At 44.9% G+C, this 23,099-nt stretch overlaps 1 protein-coding gene across 1 annotated transcript in view; it reads right to left on the bottom strand.

Annotated features, from left to right (window-relative positions):
* Window positions 1-7,058: 7,058 nt before the first annotated feature.
* Window positions 7,059-23,099, bottom strand: part of LOC120674822 — a 40,976-nt gene continuing 24,935 nt past the window's right edge. Inside the window, exons 4-8 of the mRNA XM_039955934.1 lie at window positions 9,433-9,718; window positions 8,870-8,915; window positions 8,699-8,779; window positions 8,231-8,313; window positions 7,059-7,398 (exon numbers count right to left, since the gene is read on the bottom strand). Of these exons, the coding sequence (XP_039811868.1) occupies window positions 7,214-7,398; window positions 8,231-8,313; window positions 8,699-8,779; window positions 8,870-8,915; window positions 9,433-9,718 (681 nt within the window). The 3' untranslated portion in view covers window positions 7,059-7,213. The remainder of the gene's footprint in view (window positions 7,399-8,230; window positions 8,314-8,698; window positions 8,780-8,869; window positions 8,916-9,432; window positions 9,719-23,099) is intronic.

Raw genomic sequence — 23,099 nt, 5'->3', positions numbered from 1 at the left:
GGCGCGCTGCAAGGCAACCAGGGAAGGCAGGGCCAAGGCCCTGAGTGCGGGACACGTCTTGTCCTTCAAACAAACAAACAAAGAGGCGCGTGCCTCAAAGTACTCTCCCCGCGGGCGTACTACCCCAACCAGTGTGTTGTCACATCCGCCGGGCTGGCGCTCAGGCGCGTGTGGCGGGTGCGCGGCATTGACCGATCACGTCAAAGGGGAAATCGCCGAATCACCCTTTGGCCGAATCCATTGACTCGACCAAAGCCTCGGGGGCTACTGTCGGGTACCACGATTAGGGACACCCTAATCGGGGTACTAAGGTCGCTTTAAAAGGCAATCACATGTTAAAGCAACTGGGCCCACAAAGACCCACGGCCTGCTCCCCATCCGGAAGAAAGGAAAGGACTCAAAGAAGTCCAGCGTGCAGCCCATTCGCATCCCCCTCGAACCCGCGGAACGATCTCCGCCTCGCTCGAGGGTCCCTCTAGGGTCCGCTGGACAAACTCCGCCTCGCTCGAGGGTAGCGGATCTACTGTCGACCGCGCAACATATCTCCGCCTCGCTCGAGGGTTGCGAACATACCCTCGAGCGAGTGGCTCATCTCCGCCTCGCTCGAGGCCACCCCTCGGCACAAAGGACAAACGGCCCCGCCGCCCAACCGCTCGCCGTACGAAGGCATTAAAGGCCGGCCACTCCGCCACGGCACCAAGGACAGGCGGCGTCAGGCCGCCACTCCCATAGTGGATGTGACCGGGGTCCCATCCGCTGACTCCGGTCACCGCTCCGCCATCCCGGATGCTGTAGCAGCACTGTGGGACCTGCGACGCGGGACAAGACAGGCTCGGCACTGCTCCCGTTACTTTTCTGCCTACACCGACCATCCGGACCCGCCTCCCACTGGGGGAGGGGTCCGGCGACGTCACGTGTCCTTCTGAGAGGGGCGCTTAGCACACACGGACAGAGTCCTGGACCTCCCCCCTTTAGGAGTCCGGGACCTCCATGTGTCCCCCGGACCTTCTAGTGTGTACGCTCGCACTCCGACCAGGGGGTCCGGGGCCGTCGCGCGCCACCACTACCACGGGCGCATGCAGGACCCTAGTCCGCAGGGCCCCCTAAATGCCACCGCGCCGTATATAGAGGACCATGCACCAGCAACGACCACGCCGACTGTAGGGGCTGGCACGGCGAGCGGCACAATCTTTACAGGACCAAGGACGATATCCATGACGACTGCAACGCCCGCCGCCTTCCTACAGTGTACTTCCTACAGTATCCGACCACTGTACCCCCGCGATTCAGGGGAAAACGACGACTTCTACGCCCCCACTCATGTGCACCGCCCTCCTTGTAACTATAAAAGGAGGAGGCGGGCTTCCTTTAGCCGGGCTGGTCTCTCTGGCTTCTCTCTTCCAAGCGGACGTTCAGGGACTACTGAGCACTCATCTCAACCGACTCCACTTCTAGCAGAGACTTGGGAGCCTTCCTCCCTCTCTCGCCTCGCTTGTATCCCCTACTACAAGCACTCCGGGTGCAAGATAATACAGTGCCCTCGCACACCCCTTTACTGGACGTACGGCCACGTGGCCGGAACCAGGATAAACCGTGCGTTACTGTGTTGCCTCTTACATCATCATCTGGGACGAGGAAACACGCAGCATTTACTAGTTGGAATCCGGACCCCCGGGTCGGGACGCCGACAAAAAACATGGATTTCCGCTTCAATTTTAATGATGTACTATATACTAATTATAATTATGCTTTGTAATGATATGTATGTGTGTGTGTTTTATTTTTATGTGATTTAATTTTGCATGCATAATTATTATATTTATGAAACATGTTCCATGTCGATCCCGATAATATTCGATCATGAACTAACTTGATATAACAAAATTGCAGGAATTCAAATTTTTTGGCGGGCTGGAAAATGATTTCCAGGAGCGGGTGACCCCCTCACCCGCCCCTAAAAATGCATTTCCAAGAGCAGGTGACGGGTCACCCGTCCCTGGAAATGCATCTCAAGGGCGGGTAACATACCCGCCCCAGGTGCGCTGTCCGCCCCTGAAATGTTGTCTCGCCCGCCCCTGAAATGTTGTCTCGCCCGCCCCTACAAATAGTTTATGTTGTAGTGCGTGTTGCATATAAACTTTTATTATGACTATGTCTCTCATACGAATATTAAGTTACGTTCACCGGCTAATTGGCTAATAACTGCCTACCAAGAAAATGGCCATATACTTAAAAACATTCCAAATCAATTTTCACGATTTATTTATATAGAAACATCAATGGCTGCCCGAACTGGTGCATTAAACACACCCCAGCCTATTTCAGACTAATTCTAGTGATATAACGAAACGTTCGGAAAGTTTTTAAAATACGAGTATTGGCTTCAACGGAGTATATTGGACGCATTCGTTTCAACGGCAGCCCGAACGTACCGGTGCATTAATGGAGGGGTTATTACCAGCAATCATATTTTCAATCTAGTATATACACATTTACATTGTTTTTGATATTTTTTATGAAAATCTGAATGGCAATGACAACCAGCCATCTGACTCAAACAATTGAACCTGGATCAGCACGCACGACTATTGTCTTCAAGTCAAAACTGCCGGGCCGGGCAAGCAGATTGACTTATTCATCGTCTCTTCAGAGTTTTCCTTGAAGGCCTTTTCAAACAAAGCACACTGGCACTTCACTACTCGCGGCTTGTTCTACCCTATATATACTCGCCAATTCCTCTGCGTTGCTATGAACACCACACTACATCCCTAGTAAAGAAATCGCCATTAAATCCCTAGCAGATATATCCTTTCAGCTCCAACGACAACTGTAAGCAAGAAGTAGCGAAGATGGTGGCCGTGAAGGTGTACGTGCTGCTGTTCACGGCCTTCTTCTTCTCGGGGCTCATGAAGCTGTCCATGGCGCAGGACAAGCCAGCACCCGCAGCCATGGCGCGTGTACTGGTCGACGCGAAGGCCATTGATCAGGCGATCGCATACTTGCTCATGTTTGCGGCGCTGTTCGTCACATATTTCTCGCACTGATGCTCCGTGACAAACATGCAGAACTGCATAAGTTTTCTTTTATATTATGTAATGGTAATAAGCCAGACAACTTGTAGTGACAAAATTCTTAATATGCTTGGTCCTATAAAAGAGTGAAATATGTGAACAGCATATGCAATATGAAAGCGTGATGAATATTAAAGAATATCAAAACAAACTCAGCTCAAGTCTTGTAACTCAGTTGGTTGGCTTCCTTTTGGTAGAGCATTTTCATCTGGGTGTTGATTCTATTCCCCAGCAGTTTCTGATTCGGGATTCTCTATTTTATGAACTGCCAAGTCCTTCATGAAATTAGGTTTTCCATCTGAAACCCTGAAAACGGTGCTCATCCACTTCGCAAGGAAAACACTCCTCTTCTCTCTCTCTCTCTGTGGCTATTTGATTTTTTAAGAAAAATATGAATTAGATTGCACGTATTTGAATACAAATTATTTAGAAGAGAAATTTTACAATGCTTGGAAATACTTCCTAATGCTTTCTAATACCTCCCAACATCTACCCATAATATTATCTTTAATTTATTTAAATTATTGAAGGATAGAATAGTAATTAGAATACCCAAATCCCCGCTATCCCCACCTGCCTCCGCTAAACCCATGCCCGCCGGCGTCCTCTCTCCCGGCGAGTGTCGCCCCCCACCACCGCCTCCCGCCGCACCCTCGGCTTCTGTCACTGCCGCGTCCCCACCTCGCTGCAGCCTTTGCTCGCCAGCCTGCCCGTCCTCATTGATTGCGCTGCTCGACGACGCCCGCAAGTGGCCATGGTGCGATAGTCATCGGCATTGAAGGCGCCACCATCCGAGTTCACCTTCGCCGCCTATAAAAGACACCCCAAGCTGCTCTCCTCACCACCATTGAGCTTGCCGAGCCGTCCCGCTCCGCCAGCTTCCCATCCCCAAGCTCGGTCCATCGAGCTGCTCCGTTCTTGGTGGATAGACCACCCATCGATCTCCCCCGTCAGACCCTCTCAATTCAATTCCTCCCAGGGTGAGCACCTCCTCTACCTTCCCTTACCCGCGGCCTTCACTCTCCCTACCTGAGCAGAGCTCCCCACGAGCTTTGGGATGCCGTAGCCATGGCTACCGTGGCTGCCGTAGGCCCGTAGCCAACCTGCATTTCCCATGCCCCGAGTCGCCAAAGTAGAACCCCCTCACCCTCCTCTCTCTCTCCCCGTGCCCTCGGATTCGAGGACGGTGGCTGGAGCTGACGCCGGCTTGAGCTCGAGCAACTCAGCCATGGCGTTCCGGCAAGGGAAGAACACGAGCAGTTGTCTTCTCTATTTATCTCCTGAGCACGTTTGGGCTTAGTTCTTTATGGATCAAGGCACCATTTCTAGGCCATCCATCCGGCCTTGGCGACCACCTACAGATGCAGGGGGTGCCGTTCGAGGAGCGCGTCGAGCACGATGCCGTGGAGGTGAAGCCGCGCCGGTGGCGGAGAGGCTGTTGTCGCTGGACTGGTACAGCCAGGTACCGGTTCAAAGTTAGAACATTATTTTTATAAATATGAATTTATCCATTTACCCTTAATTAAAAAATAACTATGAAATAAGAATTGTTATGAATTTTTAATCCTCTTAACTTTGGAGGCGTTACGGTACATACCACCGACCATAGATACATCTAACGCCTCCTCATTGCTACCTCTCAACACTTTTCTTCATATTTGGCCCACGAATCATAGACACATGAAACGCCTCCCAACGCCTCCCCAAGCATTATAAAATTTCTCTTTAGGAATACCGATTATCGGAAAACTTTTGGGTGCACGATGAGAGTTACTTAAGTTGTCATCCTAGGCACCAAGTGCTATCCTTCCTCCCTTCTTAAAACATGGCCATTTGCCTATGCCTTACTCTTCTCAACAAATTCTGCAGACCAAAAGTTGCACAAAAGAAAGACTTATTGAGTAGTAAAATAGTCAAACGACTGTGTCTTTATCATGGTACTATTTTGTTCCTAAACAAGGGCAATTGGGTGAGTTCAGGTATGAAGGGAGGATGGCGGAAGAGCATAAATACTAAGAGTGTGTTTGGTTCTGCTTTTGAATCTCTCCTTTTGCTTTTTAAAAGCCAAAAGCCATTCAAACACACTAACTTCCCAAAGCTGCTTTTCCTCTAGTATAAAATTGAAAGCAGCTCCTCTCCTATCTTTACCTGTTGTGGAGTTGGGCAACTTCGAAAAAATTACCTACCCACCACCTTTAAAAAATAATAGGTTTTGAGCTTTTTCATAACCCACAGCCCACAACAATTTTTCCACAGCTCACAGCATACAAATTTTTTTTAAAAAGTTACAGCTCAACTAAACACACATACATATTGTGTGGGTTACTCATGCTGTATGGAACCCACATGATTTTTACAGCACAAAAATATTAAAATTTGTTGATAGGGAAATAAGGGAGTGGAGGGAGAATAATAATGCACACTGTTCTTTTCCTTCCAAGAATAAATGCTTGAGACTTCCAAAAAATAAAATATATAGAACGTGGTTTAATTTGTGGCCTGGTGAGTACCATGGTTAATTTATTCTCCACGAATTTCATAAAAATGCGTCGCTACATGAATTTGGCAACTCAATCAGTATACATGCTTCGCGCAGCTTTTGATAGATAACAGCAGACGCTCTGATAGTAATTACTGTTTGGTACCACATGGCATTGCGCCTGCCGGCCGTGTGTTGCGCCGCCCTCGCACGGGAATTGAACAGCATCGCCGCCAGGACTCGGTCAGCAGCAGCCCTCTGCCGGATCAGAAAAAACGCAAGGCGCCGCGTGGTATCGGTCGGCGTTGTTCCACTGGCCTCGCGCCGCTACCTGCTGATGGTTTCAACGGGCCATCATGCATTCTCGGTGAGAAAAAAAACGGAAAACCCGATAATCACGTTTATCAATGGTGATCGGTTTGTCGAAATTTTTCAGTAATTTTGTATCCATTCCCATCCCTTTTCTCTCTTAGTCCATATATCTTCTCATTTCGATACGTTATGATGTCTTTTTTTTTTCTTGTTAGGCTGTTTGGAGATAATCTAGATTATTTTATGTACAATTTGAGGAGTTTTTTTTTCTAAATTTTGTCCGAAAGAAAAACGGCAAATTCGATTTCCGAGATATCCAATAAGCACGTTTATCGACCATCTTCGATTTTTTTTACCTTACCGGTAAAGTAAACCCTGGACAGTACAAACTAACAACTTCCAAAAGCTCAGCATGGTACAACGTGAAAGACCGGTCAATCCTGCCGAGCCTGGCGGACAAGACTGACTGGTTCGTCGTTCGTCGTGACCCTTTTCGTGCTCTGAATCCTGATCAAACAAAGCACACTGATGAGAGAACTCTTCGCTCTTGGCTTGATGCTTGGTCTGTCAGGCTCACACTACATATATACCCCAGCTGGCCAGGGCCAGTAATTCATCCGATCCTCACTGCACTGCCATACAAATTAGGAAACATCTGAGACGAAGGAAAGACCTTGTCTGTGAGAAAGATCGATAAGCTTCGTTTTCAGCAAACTTTGTTTCAGGTAGCAAAGACAATACATGGCGACCATCAAGGCTTACATCCTGCTGTTCACTGCCTTCTTCTTCTCTGGGCACCATGCCGTCCGTGAAGGTGATGAGGACGGCCGGAGATGGTGGATAGTCTCTCGTGGCGGTAGGCGCACCTGAGCTCCTCTCCTAGCTGCACCGGCCGGCGCCAGCTCGTGATCGTGGGAGATCTTGTAACGTTCTGCTTCGTGTTTAGTTGTGTTTTTCAGTAGCACTACACCGTGAGATACTTGTATAGCAGAATGTACTTCATCCCAACTTCCATTCTGATTGAAATGGGGTTTTGCAGTAAGATAGAGATTCTTCAGAACACCGCAATACTTCAGTCAATCCGTCCTAATTCCAATTGAAATGGAGATTTTGCAGTAAGATAGAGATTCTTCAGTACAATACAATACTTCGGTCATTCCATTCTATGTTTAGCTCTTCTCAACGAGGATGAATACTTATGAAGAAAATAGAAATATCATGCATTATATGGCTCCAGTCCAGTCACCTTGCCAGTCACTCAAGGCATAAAAACTGAACACGGGGAAGCTGAGAAGCCTTTGTTGCAAAAATAAATTATATACAACAATTTATTTGAAATTGAAGATGCACTTTAAAGAGTTTGAAGTGATAACAGTGCAATCTTTGAATTCTGTCCTGATTGTTTTCTGAGTATAGCATCAGTTGCATTGTCTATAGAAGCAGTGGCCTCATCGAGAACTAAAATGCGGCATCTTCTCAAAATTGCACGTCCCAAACAGAAGAGCTGCCTTTGACCCATGCTCCAGTTCGACCCATCTTCGACCACTATACATCAAGATGTCTGTTAGTACAGCATCAAAGATAATTGCAGTATTATGTTACCCAAGGTAAAAAAAGGAAGACACCATCCCTAAAAACTTTGCCAAATATATTGTGCCATTTAACCTGCAGCCTGATTGTCAAAACTATCATTGGCACTGAGATGAACAGAACTTGCCAGGTAACCACAGCCAGTACCCCCAGATTGCTATATGAATTTAAACTGGCACTAATGCTAAACATGTAAATAGAACTTTTGTCTTTCCAATTCATTTCAGAATTCTTACACTTGTGGAAATGCTTGGTCCAGCCTTCAGGATCACGACTGACAAACCATGCAAGAATTCGAAGCATCGAACACCCACAATAATCTCAAGAATCAATATGCATATCCATCAATGATGTGCAAATGACATAAAAATTGCAATATTTACAGTTCAAAGAATAGTTCTAAGATATAGATGTTACAGGGTTCACAATATCTCCCTAGCCTTTAGGTAGGAGTACATGAAGAAACATCCAGCTCGTGCTCCAACTACTATTCCACCAGTCGTCGCTCAAAATGCCCACTGCTCGAAAACAAACTAATTGTCAACGAATGGAGAGGCGTGGTATATTAATATGGCTAGGTACATGGCATAGAAGCAGAAAAAAGATCAGGAATGCAGGGTTATACCGCGTTTGTCTCGAGGTATGATTTAAGATTCATGCCAAATATTCCTACAGAAGAAACACCAGGGCATTACTCTACGAGTGGTGCAGCAAATAAACCTGAGAAATAACATGAGATGAAACATAATTTACAAAACAAAAGTTAAGATCCCTATACCTGCAACTAATGCTCCTACTGCAACACAAAACGTTCCTACTTGAAGCAGCAGCTCCACTCTACTTACTTCGAGTCGCCAGGAACTGCAAGATTTCCAAAGCAATGGTAAGCAAAAACTTAATCCATTGCACACTGAAATTTAGAGAAACTTTGCTAATTTCATTTCTCATGACAGAATTAGCAGTATTTCATAATTACTGATTGTAGGATGCAGGATTCAGAAAACAACCATGAAACAGCAGAAACAGTTGAGAGGCGGTTGTTTCTTTCTTGACTTTTGAGGCATGTGGATAATAAGTTACTGTCCTACTTTGAGTGACTTCTTTATATATATTCATACTAATTCAAGTATATTCCTACTTTTGAGGCATATATCATCAACTATAGTTTAGTAACAGATGCATTAGTGAAAGAGAACGTGCAGCATTTCTTAGAGCTCGAGTGGTGAGAATGGACAGACTCACAGACCTAAAGTTCACAGCAATTGAGTCTTCCATTTCTCTTGCAGAATCCAGAAGTCTCTCTGCTTGACCAGGGCACGATTCACATATGACAGAATGCACAATGAAATGGCACCATAGCCAGCAAGAAAAAACAAGAAATCAGAAAACCTAGTGTTTGCTGGGATGAGAAGAATACCGTTGAAGATAATTTTCCAATAACATTTCAATTTCTTCCTCTTCCTCTGTTGAAGCCAAAAAGGTCACAAATAATCAAGTAAAAGTCAATTTGCTTCCAATGAATTGTAGATCACAAGTCATAAAAGGAGTGCTAAAGAAACCCAATCTCCCAGCTGAATAAAATTATAATCCTCACCAATAAAATTAATGACGCTGAGGTAGCCAGGGAAACCATCAAAATTGTTTGAACAAACTTACATACGCAGCAAAGGCCCTTGTTCAGGGGCAAGGGCCAGGACGACGCCTAGAGCAAGAAGAAAGGGCCTTAATTCCTCAAACAGCAGCTGACACTCCAATCAAGCTAGAGCACTGCTCCCACTATCACCGGACGAGATGCTCCGCGTCGAATTAACACCACAACCGTGGCAGACAGCAGCAGCAGACCCGAAAACAGCAAGCGAGTTTTTTCTCCTTTCCCGTGGCTGCAGCATTTCACCGAACAGGTGGTGGGGGAAGCAAAGCAAGGCAAGGAACGTTGGGGGCGGGGGGGGGGGGGGGGGAGAAGGGAAGGAGGCGCGGTACCTTTCGGGGGGCGCGAAGACGACACGGAGGAGATGACGACGTGGAGGAGTTTGCGAGGAGCGGAGCACAAGCAGCGGTTGGTCTCTCTCCCCGTGGCGGCCGGCGGCGCCGGGGCAGAAGGGCGGGGGTAACCCGCAGGGAGGACGGCAAGGGCACGGCGAGAGGTACCGACGTAGGCGGCGGAGCCGGCGTCGGGGGAGAAGGCAAGGGCGACGCGGAGCGGCGGAGGCGGCGATGGGGGAGATGGGTAGGGCGACGCGGAGACATATCTGGTGAAATCACAGAACTGGTGAAATCATCGTGCAATCCGACTAAAAAGGTCTTCAAAAAATTCTGAAAAAAATCATGAATGTACATCTCGGTCTACCCCATCTACATATAAATTTCCACGATCAAATTCATCTTACACTTACAGTTACAAAAAAGACAAATTTTCTGACAATCAGTAACGTTCAAATGCAGCCCAAATGTGTCTTTTTTGTAACTGCTAGAGTAAGATGAATTTGACCATAAAATTTTATATGTAGATGGGGTAGACCGAGATGTACATTCATGATTTTTTTCAGAATTTTTTGAAGACCTTTTTAGTCGGATTGCACGGTGATTTCACCAGTTCCGTGATTGCACCAGATATGTCTCCGGGCGACGCCGTGGCGGACGCGGAGGCAGGGGGTAGTGGGGATTTAGGTACAATTACTATTCTACCCTTCAATAATTAAAATTAGTTAAAAATAATATTATGACTAAGTATTAAAAGATATTGGAAAGTATTAGAAAGTATTTCCAAGCATTGTAAAAGAACTCCTTGACAAATAGGTCGTTGGCCATGAAAGTATTTCTCCGTACACTGTACTTGGCTGATGATATATCTTCTGCTCGTACCCCTTTGTTACACTATACTCGGCTGAAATATATAACTATACAAGTTCCGCTTATTATGATAGAAATTTACAGGTCCCTCCACCTTATTAGCATACAGCTGCTTTGTGAACGGGTGCCCAATCCAAATCTACACGTGGTACCATTAGTCTTTTTTTAGATTTTAGATTACACAGACACTCACAACGCACATATACTTACTCCTATAAACGCACATAACACTATTTCTATTAGCATCTTCGAAGAATGAGCTAACAAATTTTCGAGATTGACGAAATTCACCCTAGACGTCTATCTGTCGATGGAAACACCGCTACCATTGAAAACATAATACTTTAAATTCTAGAAAATTTGCTCCCACGGAAAGCCGAATTCAGAATCTGAAATGCTACTGAAGTTCTTATAGCCACTAGGCTACAGATGCTCCTGAAATGTGCTACAATTAGTCGAGGCAAATAAACATTTTCTCTCTAACGAAATAGAGAGAGAAAAAACTTTATGTTCTCAATTTACTAAGCATTTCTGACAGATTTTAAGAGCGGCCATGACATGAGCTCGAGGGAATTTTTTCTTTTTTATATTTAAAAAAAATTAAAATTTCAAAAATATATGTCCGTTTTGAAATATTTCAAAACTACCCCCGGTCACCCTATAGGGGGGCGACAGGCCCTAAGTGTAATTTTTTTCTTCAAATTTGCAACAAAATTCCTGGCAAAAAAAAAGGGGCATGTCGCCCCCATAACGAGCGACAGGGACCTGTCGCCCACCCCAGGGGCGACAGGGGCCTGTCGCCCACCAGAGGGGCGACTGCCTCCACCTACAAGCGTCACCATATTGATTTTAATTTATGGGCACCATATTGATTTTAATTTATGGGCAGGAGGGAGTTAGACGCGTGTACCGTTCGAGCGAGGCTTGTGGCAGGGCGACGGGTGTCCGGCTGAGGTGGCACGCTGCCGCACACGTCGTCTCGTCGGTCGCCGTGATCGCTTTGGCCCTAGGGCGGCACAGCTTCTGGTCACTTCGGTGCTTCCGAATGCTACACAGTACGCCTTGTTTAGTTTCCACTCCCATAAACCCGTAAACACAAAAAATATCTCATCAAATATTTTAACACATGCATAGAGTACTAAATAAAATTTATTTACAAATTTTTTTACATGGATAGACTGTAAATCGCGAGACGAATCTAATAAGCCTACTTAATCTATGATTTGCAACTGTGATGCTACAATAATCATCCGCTAATTATAGATTAATCATGAATTAATTAGCATCGTTAGATTCATCTCGCGATTTATAACCCATCTGTGCAAAAAGTTTTGTAAATAGACTTCATTTAGTACCAAGATTCTTTCGCAAAATTTTTTTTGCACAGATGTGTTATAAATCGCGAGATGAATCTAACGATGCTAATTAATTCATGATTAATCTATAATTAGCGGATGATTATTGTAGCATCACAGTTGCAAATCATAGATTAAGTAGGCTTATTAGATTCGTCTCGCGATTTACAGTCTATCCATGTAAAAAATTTTGTAAATAAATTTTATTTAGTACTCTATGCATGTGTTAAAATATTTGATGTGATATTTTTTGTGTTTACGGGTTTATAGGAGTGGAAACTAAACAAGGCGTACTGTGTAGCATTCGGAAGCACCGAAGCGACCAGAAGCTATGCCGCCCTAGGGCCAAAGCGATCACGGCGACCGACGAGACGACGTGTGCGGCAGCGTGCCACCTCAGCCGGACACCCGTCGCCCTGCCACAAGCCTCGCTCGAACGGTACACGCGTCTAACTCCCTCCTGCCCATAAATTAAAATCAATATGGTGCCCATAAATTAAAATCAATATGGTGACGCTTGTAGGTGGGAGGCAGTCGCCCCTCTGGTGGGCGACAGGCCCCTGTCGTCCCTGGGTGGGCGACAGGCTCTTGTTTTTTTTTGCCAGGAACCTCGTTGCAAATTTGAAGAAAAAAAAATTACACTTAGGGTCTGTCGCCCCCCCATAGGGCGACCGGGGGTAGTTTTGAAATATTTCAAAACGGACATATATTTTTGAAATTTTGATTTTTTTAAATATAAAAAAGAAAAAATTCCCAGGCTTTGCTACATAGGCTTGTACGTAGCCCAGGCCCGTAACGTGAAAATGAATCGCGTAGTAAAGGTTTGATTTTGATTATTTAAAAGAAAAGACATCCGTAGGTTCCAGGGGCGTAGCTAGTCGTTTTTTTTTCTTTCATGTGTATGGCGTCGCGTGTGCTCGGTCAGCACGGTTCTGCCGCTCGCTCTGTGGCGCCGTTCCACGTACGCTGATGACAGAGGCAATCTCGAGCCCGGATAACATCACGCATCTTGTTTCTTGTGTCGTGTGTCATGCGTGCAAAACGGTGCAGAGCAAGTCACAGCTTTGACAACGTGAGGCCGGCGTAAACGACATTAGACCTTGGAAAGCTCAGCATAGAAAGAACCTCCCTCCCGTCAGCCCTGCCGAGCCGGACGCACAGATTGACTTGACTGGTTCTTGATGCAACTCAGACACTTTTTTCTTCTTTTTCTGCCTCGCTCAAGTGAATTCCTCTAAGAATGAGCACTGACACAAGTGCTCACCCTTGGCTCGCTCGTTCTACTAGACTGATAGTACCCCACATCAGCAATTCCTTATGCATTGCATTGCACTTGTCAGAAACAACACCTGACAAACCAAAGAGCAGTCGTCTGTGGTCCATATCTTACAATACGAATCCCGCCAAATCAGAGTTTTCCAATGGACCATGTCAACTATAAGCAACATGAAAATTCAATGCCTCTGCACTGACAATGAAAAGGAGTATCTATCAAATGAGTTCACTATCTATTTCAAGGAGCACAAGATAAGAAGGCAATTGACATGCCCCAATACTCCACAGCAGAATGGAGTAGCAGAGCGCAAGAATCGTCGTCTTGCTGAAACTTACCAAAGTATGCTCCATGCCAAGAATGTGCCTAGAAAATTTTGGGATGAGTGTATGAGGACAGTTGCCTATATCATTAATAGGCTACCTCAATCAAAGCTGGGATTCAAGTCTCCTCATGAGTTGCTATGAAATGTGCCTATATTTATTGAGCCATCTTCATATGAGAAGCATCAAAAGGTCCTCAGTGGTATAAGACGATGGAGGAAGAAATTAAGACACTAAATGATAAATCAAACATGGGATTTAGTACCAAGACCAAATGAAGTAAAGCCTACATCTTGCAAATGGGTCTACAAAGTAAAGACTCGTCCCACTACTAGAAAACGTGCCATGAGAACCGGTTGGAAATAGCCTTAGGCACCGGTTTTCCAATCGGTTCCCCCAAACCGAGACCAATGGCGTCACCCTACGACCTCGGGTATTTAAGCCGGTGCCTTAGGCATCCATTGGCACCGGGTGGCAGCCCCTTTGGTACCGATTGGTATTTCCAACCGGTACCAATGACTTTTTCCCTTATTTTCTCAAATCCAGTTTTGTTTATTATATTTATTACTATTTATTCTTTTATAATTGCTAAACGCACTCAATCTCTACAGTACTATACGTTCATTGGTCGTTCGTGTTCGATTTCACAGAATATTTGGAACTAACTAAAAGTCAAATGCTAGCATGTAATTAAGTTAATTAGAAAAGCTAATATATTTACAAATATACAAACATCAATGCATCACGTTTATAAATATTTACAAATGTACAAGTCATGTTTGTAGTCCAACTACTGGGCCCCTCAGGAGCTCGATGGAAGTCCTATATGGATGTCACCGTCGTGGTAGAACTCGCCTCTAGGATCCAGGATCTCGTTCAAAATGAATCCGGCGAGCTGCTTGCACACGGCGTTGATCCGATCAGTAGAGTAACATTCATCCCCCATTTGAGACATCTATCATTTAGGAAAAAAGGATTAACATCATTTGCGTTAGTATAATTATAAAAATGTATTACTGAATGGTCTGTACGTACTCTTAAGTCCTCCGTAGTAGGCTTCCCGCATGGAGTCATGATGTGCAAGTAGTCGCATACGTAGTACCCGCACCAATCAGTTTCTTGTTATTGTCTCGCACACTTAAGGAGAAACAAATAAATTACTAAATTTAGAACAATTTGGGATTACTTAACTAGACAAATCTTTGTGAATCAACATACCAGATAATCCATTTTAACATTCAGTTCGGGCCTCCATTAACCACGTCCTTTGTTCTTTTTCACAAATTTTTTCCAAACCCTGCACACAAAGTTAAGTTTGATATTCAGGAATTGTTATTAATAGAAAAAGGATTTGATTGTGCAAACTGAACTTACTTGTTCAAGGGGTCTATGATATGTTGGATTGCGGACTTTGGATTTCTCATTGAGTCAAAGACTATAAGATTGCCGGTCTCTACGGAAAGTATGAGTAAAATTCAATGATAACTGCAGATATAGATATGACATATACATACATGCATTAGACGACTTAGTATTTATTTAGTAATATAACAGAGGATTGAGTCGACCAAGGCTTACCCAAAGTTGTATGGTATGTATATATAGGATTTGTAATTTTGCCTTGTCAACGAATCGTACATGTTTTGGCACGTTTCTGTGTAATTTTCGTTGAGCATTTTCTGGTTGACTAGCAAAGGAGACATGAAGCCGATCTGATGGTGCCATCCATGTTTTCAGCTTCTTTGACTCTCCTGTCTAAACAATATAATAGAAATTTTATAATGCACACATATAATTATGTTCTTGTTAACAAAAAGTATTAATGTAGAGGTAAGTGATACTTACAGAACCCAAATGGTGATGATAGAGGCGTCGAGGGCTTGTCGATGGTAAATGTGATATAAATCTTCGAAGTACACCCAGAAGTCATCCTCCCCGCGGAAGAAATCATGGTCATGATACTTGACTCCAAACATTTTCCCTTCATCATTCGACATTCGCAGGTACCATCTATGCAAATTGAACATCTGCGTGCCTAGACTTTTCTCCTCTTCCTCAGTGACAAAAGGTTTTCCATGCTGGAATGGAGTAAGAACGGGAGCGACAGGGATTTCCGCCTCCACTTGCCCCATTGCCTGCTCTAGCATTAATTTAGTTTCAGAAAGAAATATCGCGGCCTGTAGGTCCGCCTGGAGTTGTACGTCCTTCGGGTGTAGGAGTGGCAACCCTGGCACCCGGAGGGCCTCGAGTTCTTTTTGTTGTGTGCCAAGCTGAGGAATGGTCTTGCCATATTTTTTCTTCACATTTCTCACCTTGTGTGCCTTTGTCAGAGTACATTCATAGTCCGAGGGTAAGCTTTTCGGTTGTGGTGGGTTGTCTAGGCTCGCGAGAAGCTTTTTCCCTAATTCTAGAGGTACCTTTTCCCTCGGCGGGGGGACTTTAGGCTTCAACTGTTTTTTTTATATATCGAGCAGTGTCCTCTTCCAACTCCTCAGCGGTCTTCTCATAGGTCAATTTTCTTTCAACTGTTTTCTGCTTCTTCTTTGAGGGTCCAGCCACTGGGAGGGATGCAGTCTTTTTCTTTCCTTTTTCTGGTGTAGGAGGAGTTGGAGTACTTGTGGCCCATTGTGCCGGCGGAGACGGTGGTGAGGGAGGTGGTTGTGGGGACGACGGTGAGGGTGGCCGCGGAGACGGGTGATCGGTCTGCACGGGAGCCGTTGTGCTTGCAGTAAGTTTGATGTCGGCCTTGCACCATAGAACGACCCTGTGCAGTGCGTCTCCCAATGTCTTCTCTCCATCCCCTCCAACGAAGCCGAGCTCAAGATCCTCATTGTTTCCAACTACCTGCTCAACTGTGACGAAGGTGTAGCCAGGGGGTATCGGCCTATCATGAATTGTAGTACAAGGATTCAGGGGCAGGGCTGACCCGTATGCGACATGAATGGATATATTCTTTGCTCGCACATGAAGCTCGCATGGTGTCGGCATAGTGACATCATCCACTGGATACCTCTGGTCATCTACCGCCGTTGGCTCAATCTGGGGTTGATGTTTAGCTTGTACGTCGGGCGCCGCCGTGGATGCACAGCTACTGCGTTGCTGAGAGGCCGGGCTTATCACAACATCCGGGTGCGACCCAGCAGTGCCCCTTTGGCTCAGAGCTAGCATAATTGCCTCACTGACCCTGGCGTCCATCTGAGATTCCAAGGACGCAACCTTCCTCTTCTTGTATGGCACGAAGTTTCTCTTCTTGTTCGGCTTTTCGATGAGTCTTGTAAGAGGAATCTCCGGCCCAAGCAACATTCCATGGGACCACGCCGATGCCGCGGGCTCGTCCAGGGTGTTCCGGATTCTTTAATGCCCTTGTCAGCTCATCATTCTCCCTTTGAGGCTGGAATGTTCCTTGTTGGGCCTCATCTATTGCAACGACCAGATCGCGGGACACTTCTTGCATATGTTCAGGCACGGCCAAACTTCCATCCAACTGGTTTAGTGTCACGCCATTAGCAAATAACCATCACTTGAATCTATCTGGCCAATCCCAAGTTGTCGGCCTGATGCCTCTGTCCATAAGGTCCTGCTCCATCTTCTGCCATTTTTTTATTGCCTTCTTGTACCCTCCAGCCCCAAGGTGGTGGGTGTACTTCTTATTTGCTGCATTCACCTTGGCTTGTTGGGATTTTTCTTGGGCTTCCTCTGAAAGTTTGTATTGTTTGAACTCCTCCCAGTATGATTTAACTCGAGGAAGATCCTCCCAGTTCGGCTCCTTATCCTTCTTGATGTAATTGTTGTACAACTTCTTCTTGAAACTTGAAAAGGCAAGGGCCATCTTTTTCAAGGCACATTTCTTCACAAGTTCTTGGTCAACTCCTTCAGGAAGAGTGAACATATCCTTGAGTTCTGTCCATAATATTTCCTTCTGATGTGGAGGCATGGCGTGTTGCTGTTCTTCTGGTTTGCTCGATTTCCATAGTCTTGTGGTGATCGGAATTCTCGCCCGAACAATAACCCCACATTGGTTGACAAATTTCATGCTAGCAGCCTCTGGAGCACTTGGACAGCCCTCCGCTTCCACTTCTGTGATGACCTGTCTTCCCTCCATTTTCTTGGTTGGCCGGCGTCTCCCTTTTGACTGGCTCAATGAAGTCGATGCGGAGGTCGACTAAATTACAAAAAGATATCTTAATTGCAAAATTAATCTACCAAAGTCACCATGCATATATAATTAAGATACATACTGGAACGTGCTGCTGATGGTTGGATGGCGGCGCAAAGTCATCATCTTCTTCTTCGGCATCTCCAGACATATTCAGAAAGGAATCAGCTGTCCTAGCCTCTTCTTCACCGATTGGCTGGGTGGTGTTGGCCCTCGTATCTTCGTTTATTGCGTCCAACATGTATTGCCTGGCGGCCTCGTCATCACCGAAGGGGTCCATCCTTAACTGAAACCGTAAAAATGTGTTAGAGTATGTGTCCATCCTTAAATGAAGAAGGAGAATTCAATTCTTTGAACGAATATGTGTGTTTGAAAGAGAGAGAGTGTGTGTGTTAGAGGGAGAGAGAGAGAGTGTGTGTTAGAGGGAGAGAGAGTGTGTGTGAGAGTGTGTGTGTGTGTGTGTATGTTAGAGGGAGAGAGAGAGAGACTGTGTGTGTTTGTGAGTGTGAGTGTGAGTGAGTGTGTGTGTGTGAGTGTTAGAGGGAGAGAGAGAGTGTGTGTGAGAGAGAGTGTGTGTGTGTATGTTAGAGAGAGAGAGTGTGTGTGAGTGTGTACAAGTGTGAGTGAGTGTGTGTGTGTGTGTTATAGGGAGAGAGCGAGATACCGAGCGTGTGTTTGCGTGTTAGCGCGAGTTTGCAAGCTCGATCAGTAATATAAATGACACATTCGAATTAAGAATGAACAATACATGCAATTAAAGTCTTTGAATGATATAATTAAATAAAACATATGTGATAAATTAAAGTTTTTGAATGACATAATTAAATACTGAATACATGACAAATTAAAGTCTTTGAATGATATAACTAAATAATAAATACATGATAGATACAAGTCTTTATCTCTAAATAAATTCTATTAACTATATCTAATAATACAAACACTTTAATTCTCTCTAATTATCTAAGTATCTCTAATTATCTATAATTATCTCTAATTCTCTACTAATTCTTTCTAATTCTCTCTAATTCTCTACTATTTCTCTCTATTTCTCCACTAATTCTCTACTAATACTCTCTAATTCTCCAATTCTCTCTAATTCTCTCCTAATTCACTAATAATTCTCTCCTAATTCTCTCCTAATTGTCATAAAATTAAAAACAAAAGGGGCGCGGCGGCGCTTTGGCGGCCCGGCGGCGGCAAGAAGGCAGTGGCGGCCGAAGGGACGGCGGCGTCGAGGCGGCCGGCGTCGAGGAGGCGCGCAGGGGAGGCAGGCGGCGGCGCGAAGGGGAATGGCGGCGGCGCACCCGGGTTCGGCGTCGTCGAGGCGGCCGGGGAGGTCGAGGCGAGGCGGCGTTCAGGCGGTGGAGCGCGCGCGCGAGGCGGCAGCGGCGCACCGAAGAAACGGGCTGCGCGGGGCCGTCGAGGAGGCGCGGCGGTGGAGGATTGGCGGTGGCATCGAGACGGCGTGCCAAGGGATGATCGGGCGCGGCGCGGAGGGGGCGGCGGAGGACGATCGGTGTCGGAGGGGGCGGCGGAGGACGATCGGCGCGGTGCGTGGAAGGAAGAAGTGAGGAAGAAGGGAAGGAAATCGGGTACGACCTTATATACACCAAAGGCCTTAGGTACCGTGTGATAAGATCAACCGGTGCCTTTGAGGGCCTAAGGCACCGGTTTGGAACCCACCCAGTACCTTAGGTACCCAAAGGCACCAGGTGATAATTCCACCCGGTACCTTAAGGCTACAACGGGCGGGAATTGAAAAGTGCCTAAGGCACCGGTTAGTAACCAAAAACCGGTGCCTAAGACTGCTGAAATATTTATACTTTAAGGCTTTTGCCGCCAATTATATCGAAAGCACCGCGTAACGCAGTGGTAACCCTAACTGTTCTAATCGCCGAGGCCCGGGTTCGACTCCCGCGCGCCCCTTTTTTTTCGCCAAGTATTTGGTACCGGTTGAAACCTTCAACCGGTACCAATAGGTTATTTACAAAATCGATTAATTAAATAGTAAATCATTTAATTGCATCATAAATTATTTAAATGCATAATAATTCTATTTATTACCTAATAAATCATTCAGGTGCATAACTAATCATTTTAATTGCATAATAAATCATAATAAATCAAATAATTGCATAATAAATTATTTAAATGTCTAATAAATCTGATAATAACATAATAAATCATTTAAATGCACAATAATTCTATTTATTACCTAATAAATCATTTAAATGCCTAATAAATCTGATAATAGCATAATAAATAATTTAAACACATATTAAATCAGATAATTGCATAATAAATCATTTAAATGCCCAATAAATCGGGTAATTGCATAATAAATCCTTTAAATGCCTAATAAATCTGATAATAACATAATAAATCATTTAAATGCATAATAAATTGGATAATTGCATAATAAATCATTAAAGTGTATAATAATTTGGGTAATTGCATATTAAATCTGATTATTGACTAATAAATCAGGTCATTGCATAACAAATCTGATAATGTTCATGGAAAATATTACAAGACATAATCATTCAACTGATGGAATATTAACGATGGTTCGCTTTACAATCGTCCCTTCATTGTGATCATGGCATGCATAAGGGCCTCCACTTCGGCTAAAAGAATATTTGTGTCAACCTCCACTGCGAATGGAGTCATATCTTCAAACTTGTTGTATTCTTCTTCATCTGTGACATCGTCGACTCCCACAATTTTCCTTTTGCCTGCCAGAACAATATGGCTCTTTGGCTCATCTCCGGCACCTAGAAAATTTGATTTATTTCTGGACTTGTCCTTTCTCGGTTTGCTAGACATGTCCTGCACATAGAAAACTTGAGTGACATCTTTAGCTGGGACGAATGGTTCGTCTCGATAGCCAAGCTCTTTGTGGTCTACCGTGTCATTCCGTACTCGTCGATATCGACACCTTTTCCTGTGAGTTTAACCCATTGGCAACGAAATAGAGAGATCTTCAACGGCCCATAGTCGAGTTCCCAGATCTCTTCAATGTAACCAAAATATTATTTCGTTTGGCCACTAGAGTCAGTGGCATCTGTACGGACACCACTATTTTGATTGGTGCTCTTGTTATCTTGGGCTCTTGTATAAAATGTGTAACCATTAATTTCATATCTTAGGTATATCAGGATTGAATTTGCTGGACCCCTGGCCAGCCAAACTAGTTGCTCATGAATTTCATCGTTGGCCATGACTTCCTTCTGCAACCAGATGGCGAATGTATCATTATGATATTTTGTAATCCATGTCTTAGACTTCAAAGGGTACATGCTTCGCACAATTTGCATTTGCTCCTCCATGTATGGAGACACCAATGCTGATTGTTGCAAAACTATGAGATGTGCTTTGCTCAACGTGGCATGATCTGTGGTATTTACTGATTTCCTTCCAAGTGTGCCCTTTCCAATCAGCCGCCCCTCATGACGTGATACTGAAATCCCAATTGGGCAGAGTTCTTTCACATAGTCAACACAAAACTCAATGACCTCCTTGTTGGGTATTTTTAACGATGCGAAATAAATTTGCAAGCGCACGGATACCGTCGTAGCTTTCACTGTGAGTACTCAAGGGTATCGTATCCACAAGGAACGTGTGTGCACTAACTCCTAAATTAGTGGGTCCAAGGACACACCAGGATATGTGGCGAGTATGGAGAGGATTCCTGCGGTAGCACTAAAGATGAGTTAAAGGTCGATCTCTCGGGCAGAATACTCGCTTCGGGCACCAGCTTACCCCTGAAATGGTCAGGAGACTCCAGCCAACAGCTGTACGCTATATCCGAATGTGGAGGACTACGAAGGACTGACAGGGCTGTCACCACCTACAGCCTACCTCACAGATCGTGGGATATAAGGCAAACGAAGGTAACCCTTAGCTCAGACACCACGTCTGCGCTACTGATTACTACTGCAGTCTAACTACGTCTGTTAACCCATAGCAAACTACAGCACTCCGTATAAATACAAAGCGACGAACCCACGAGTAAGAGAACTGATCTCACTCAAGCAAAAATACTATGCAATACAAGAATCATAAATACTAACTTACTCTTACCAGAGGAAGCCAACATCCGTAGAGGTACAAGACCGGAGAAGACCGCCGACAGGCACGGCGCTTCCCCGAACTACTCCTCACCCTCCTCCTACTCTAAGCACTAGCCTAAGTAGCGCTTCGCCTTTGGAATGGAGTACAAGTCTACATCTTGGTGGTGTGTGTGAGAGGGGGTGAGGGAGGCTCCTTTTATAGCCCAAGGAGGTCGGTTCCCGCCATAAATAAATATGGAAACCACCTTATGTGGATAAGGTCAGTCTTCCTGCCAAAGCTCGGGCCATTTGGCGCCAAAGTGTGGCCGGCTGACCCTGTGGTTCGGCCGGCCCATAGGTGCCGCCTTTCGCGCCGCCTTTCGTCCTGGACACTGCCAGGTGGGCCCCCAACTTGTGTATGTCGGTGCCGGGGCTTTGTTCGTCAGTTTTATATGTCAAATGGACCTCTTTTGGATGTGTAACGCAGCAAAGATGTTTTGTGTCTCTCTGTTGTGTCTTCTGCGTGTTTTCATGTTATTCCTGACTTGTGTCCCTACAATTAACAATTCACCAACACTCGTGGAATTCGTTAGTAATAACTCCTACCACTACTGTTGATGTTCATTTTTCATATCTTTATGCAGGAGTTGACGGCATATATTTTAGACTTAACAGCCTTTAACAACACCCCCTCACTTAGCCCTTTGCTCGTCCTCGAGTAAAGATTGAAGGACTAAGGTGGATACATCTCCCTTGATAAAATCTGCATACAAGTTATTCCAAGTTCCTTCCAATTCTTGTGAAACTTTTTGAGTGGCTACCATGCTTTCTTGGATAATTGAAGAATGGAACAATAAAGACTTCGGGTTCCTAGCTCTTCCTGCTTAGAAACTTGGGTTTTAAATTTTTGAAACAAAAGAATAGTCTTGCTCCTCAAATTATTCTCTCGAATCACTCTTTGTATTTTAGATCCCCATCAAGGCAAAGTTGCTGCCTTATTTTTCTCCTATAATCTAATCAGGCATATGTGGAGCCCAGGGTAGGAGTAAAAGAGGCATGTCTGCTTTGCTTATGTTGCTAAGTCAAAGACTAGATCCAACCAGAAACGAGTCATACAATTTGATCAAGATGTGCAAGTGTGTGGATTTTTTTTGCAGAGGGTGGATGAACTCCTTTGCACGATCCATCTCTCTTCTTTATTTTCCTCGGATGTGGACTATCTTTCTTTTTTTTGACATGCTGTTATCGCCATAAATTAACAGGAATAATTTATGGGCCGAAAGCAAGATGGGCTTAAAGCAGAAGACTAAGAAGACTTGTAAATCGGCTCCTGCGTGAGCATCTGGGCCACATGGGCCATGTATCCTTAGATTTAGTTTAAGATTAGAGATAGGGTCCGATCGGGACAAGATTAGTTTAGATTGTTTCCCAAGTCTCCGGACTATAAATATGTATCCTTTGTTATTCGTAAAGGAGAGTGTCATCACGTCTCGCAAACAACAACTCTCGGCGCATCGCCACCCCTAATCCTAGGGTTTCATCCAAGTAAGTGCCATGCTGCCCTGATCGCTTCTTGCGATCAGGGCAGTATTGTTTTTGCTTTTACCTTGGTATTACTCGTACTGAAGCGTTTTT

This window comes from Panicum virgatum, chromosome 5N, assembly GCF_016808335.1.
Source record: "Panicum virgatum strain AP13 chromosome 5N, P.virgatum_v5, whole genome shotgun sequence".
NCBI lineage: Eukaryota > Viridiplantae > Streptophyta > Magnoliopsida > Poales > Poaceae > Panicum > Panicum virgatum.
This window is presented reverse-complemented; position numbering and strand designations above follow the sequence as displayed.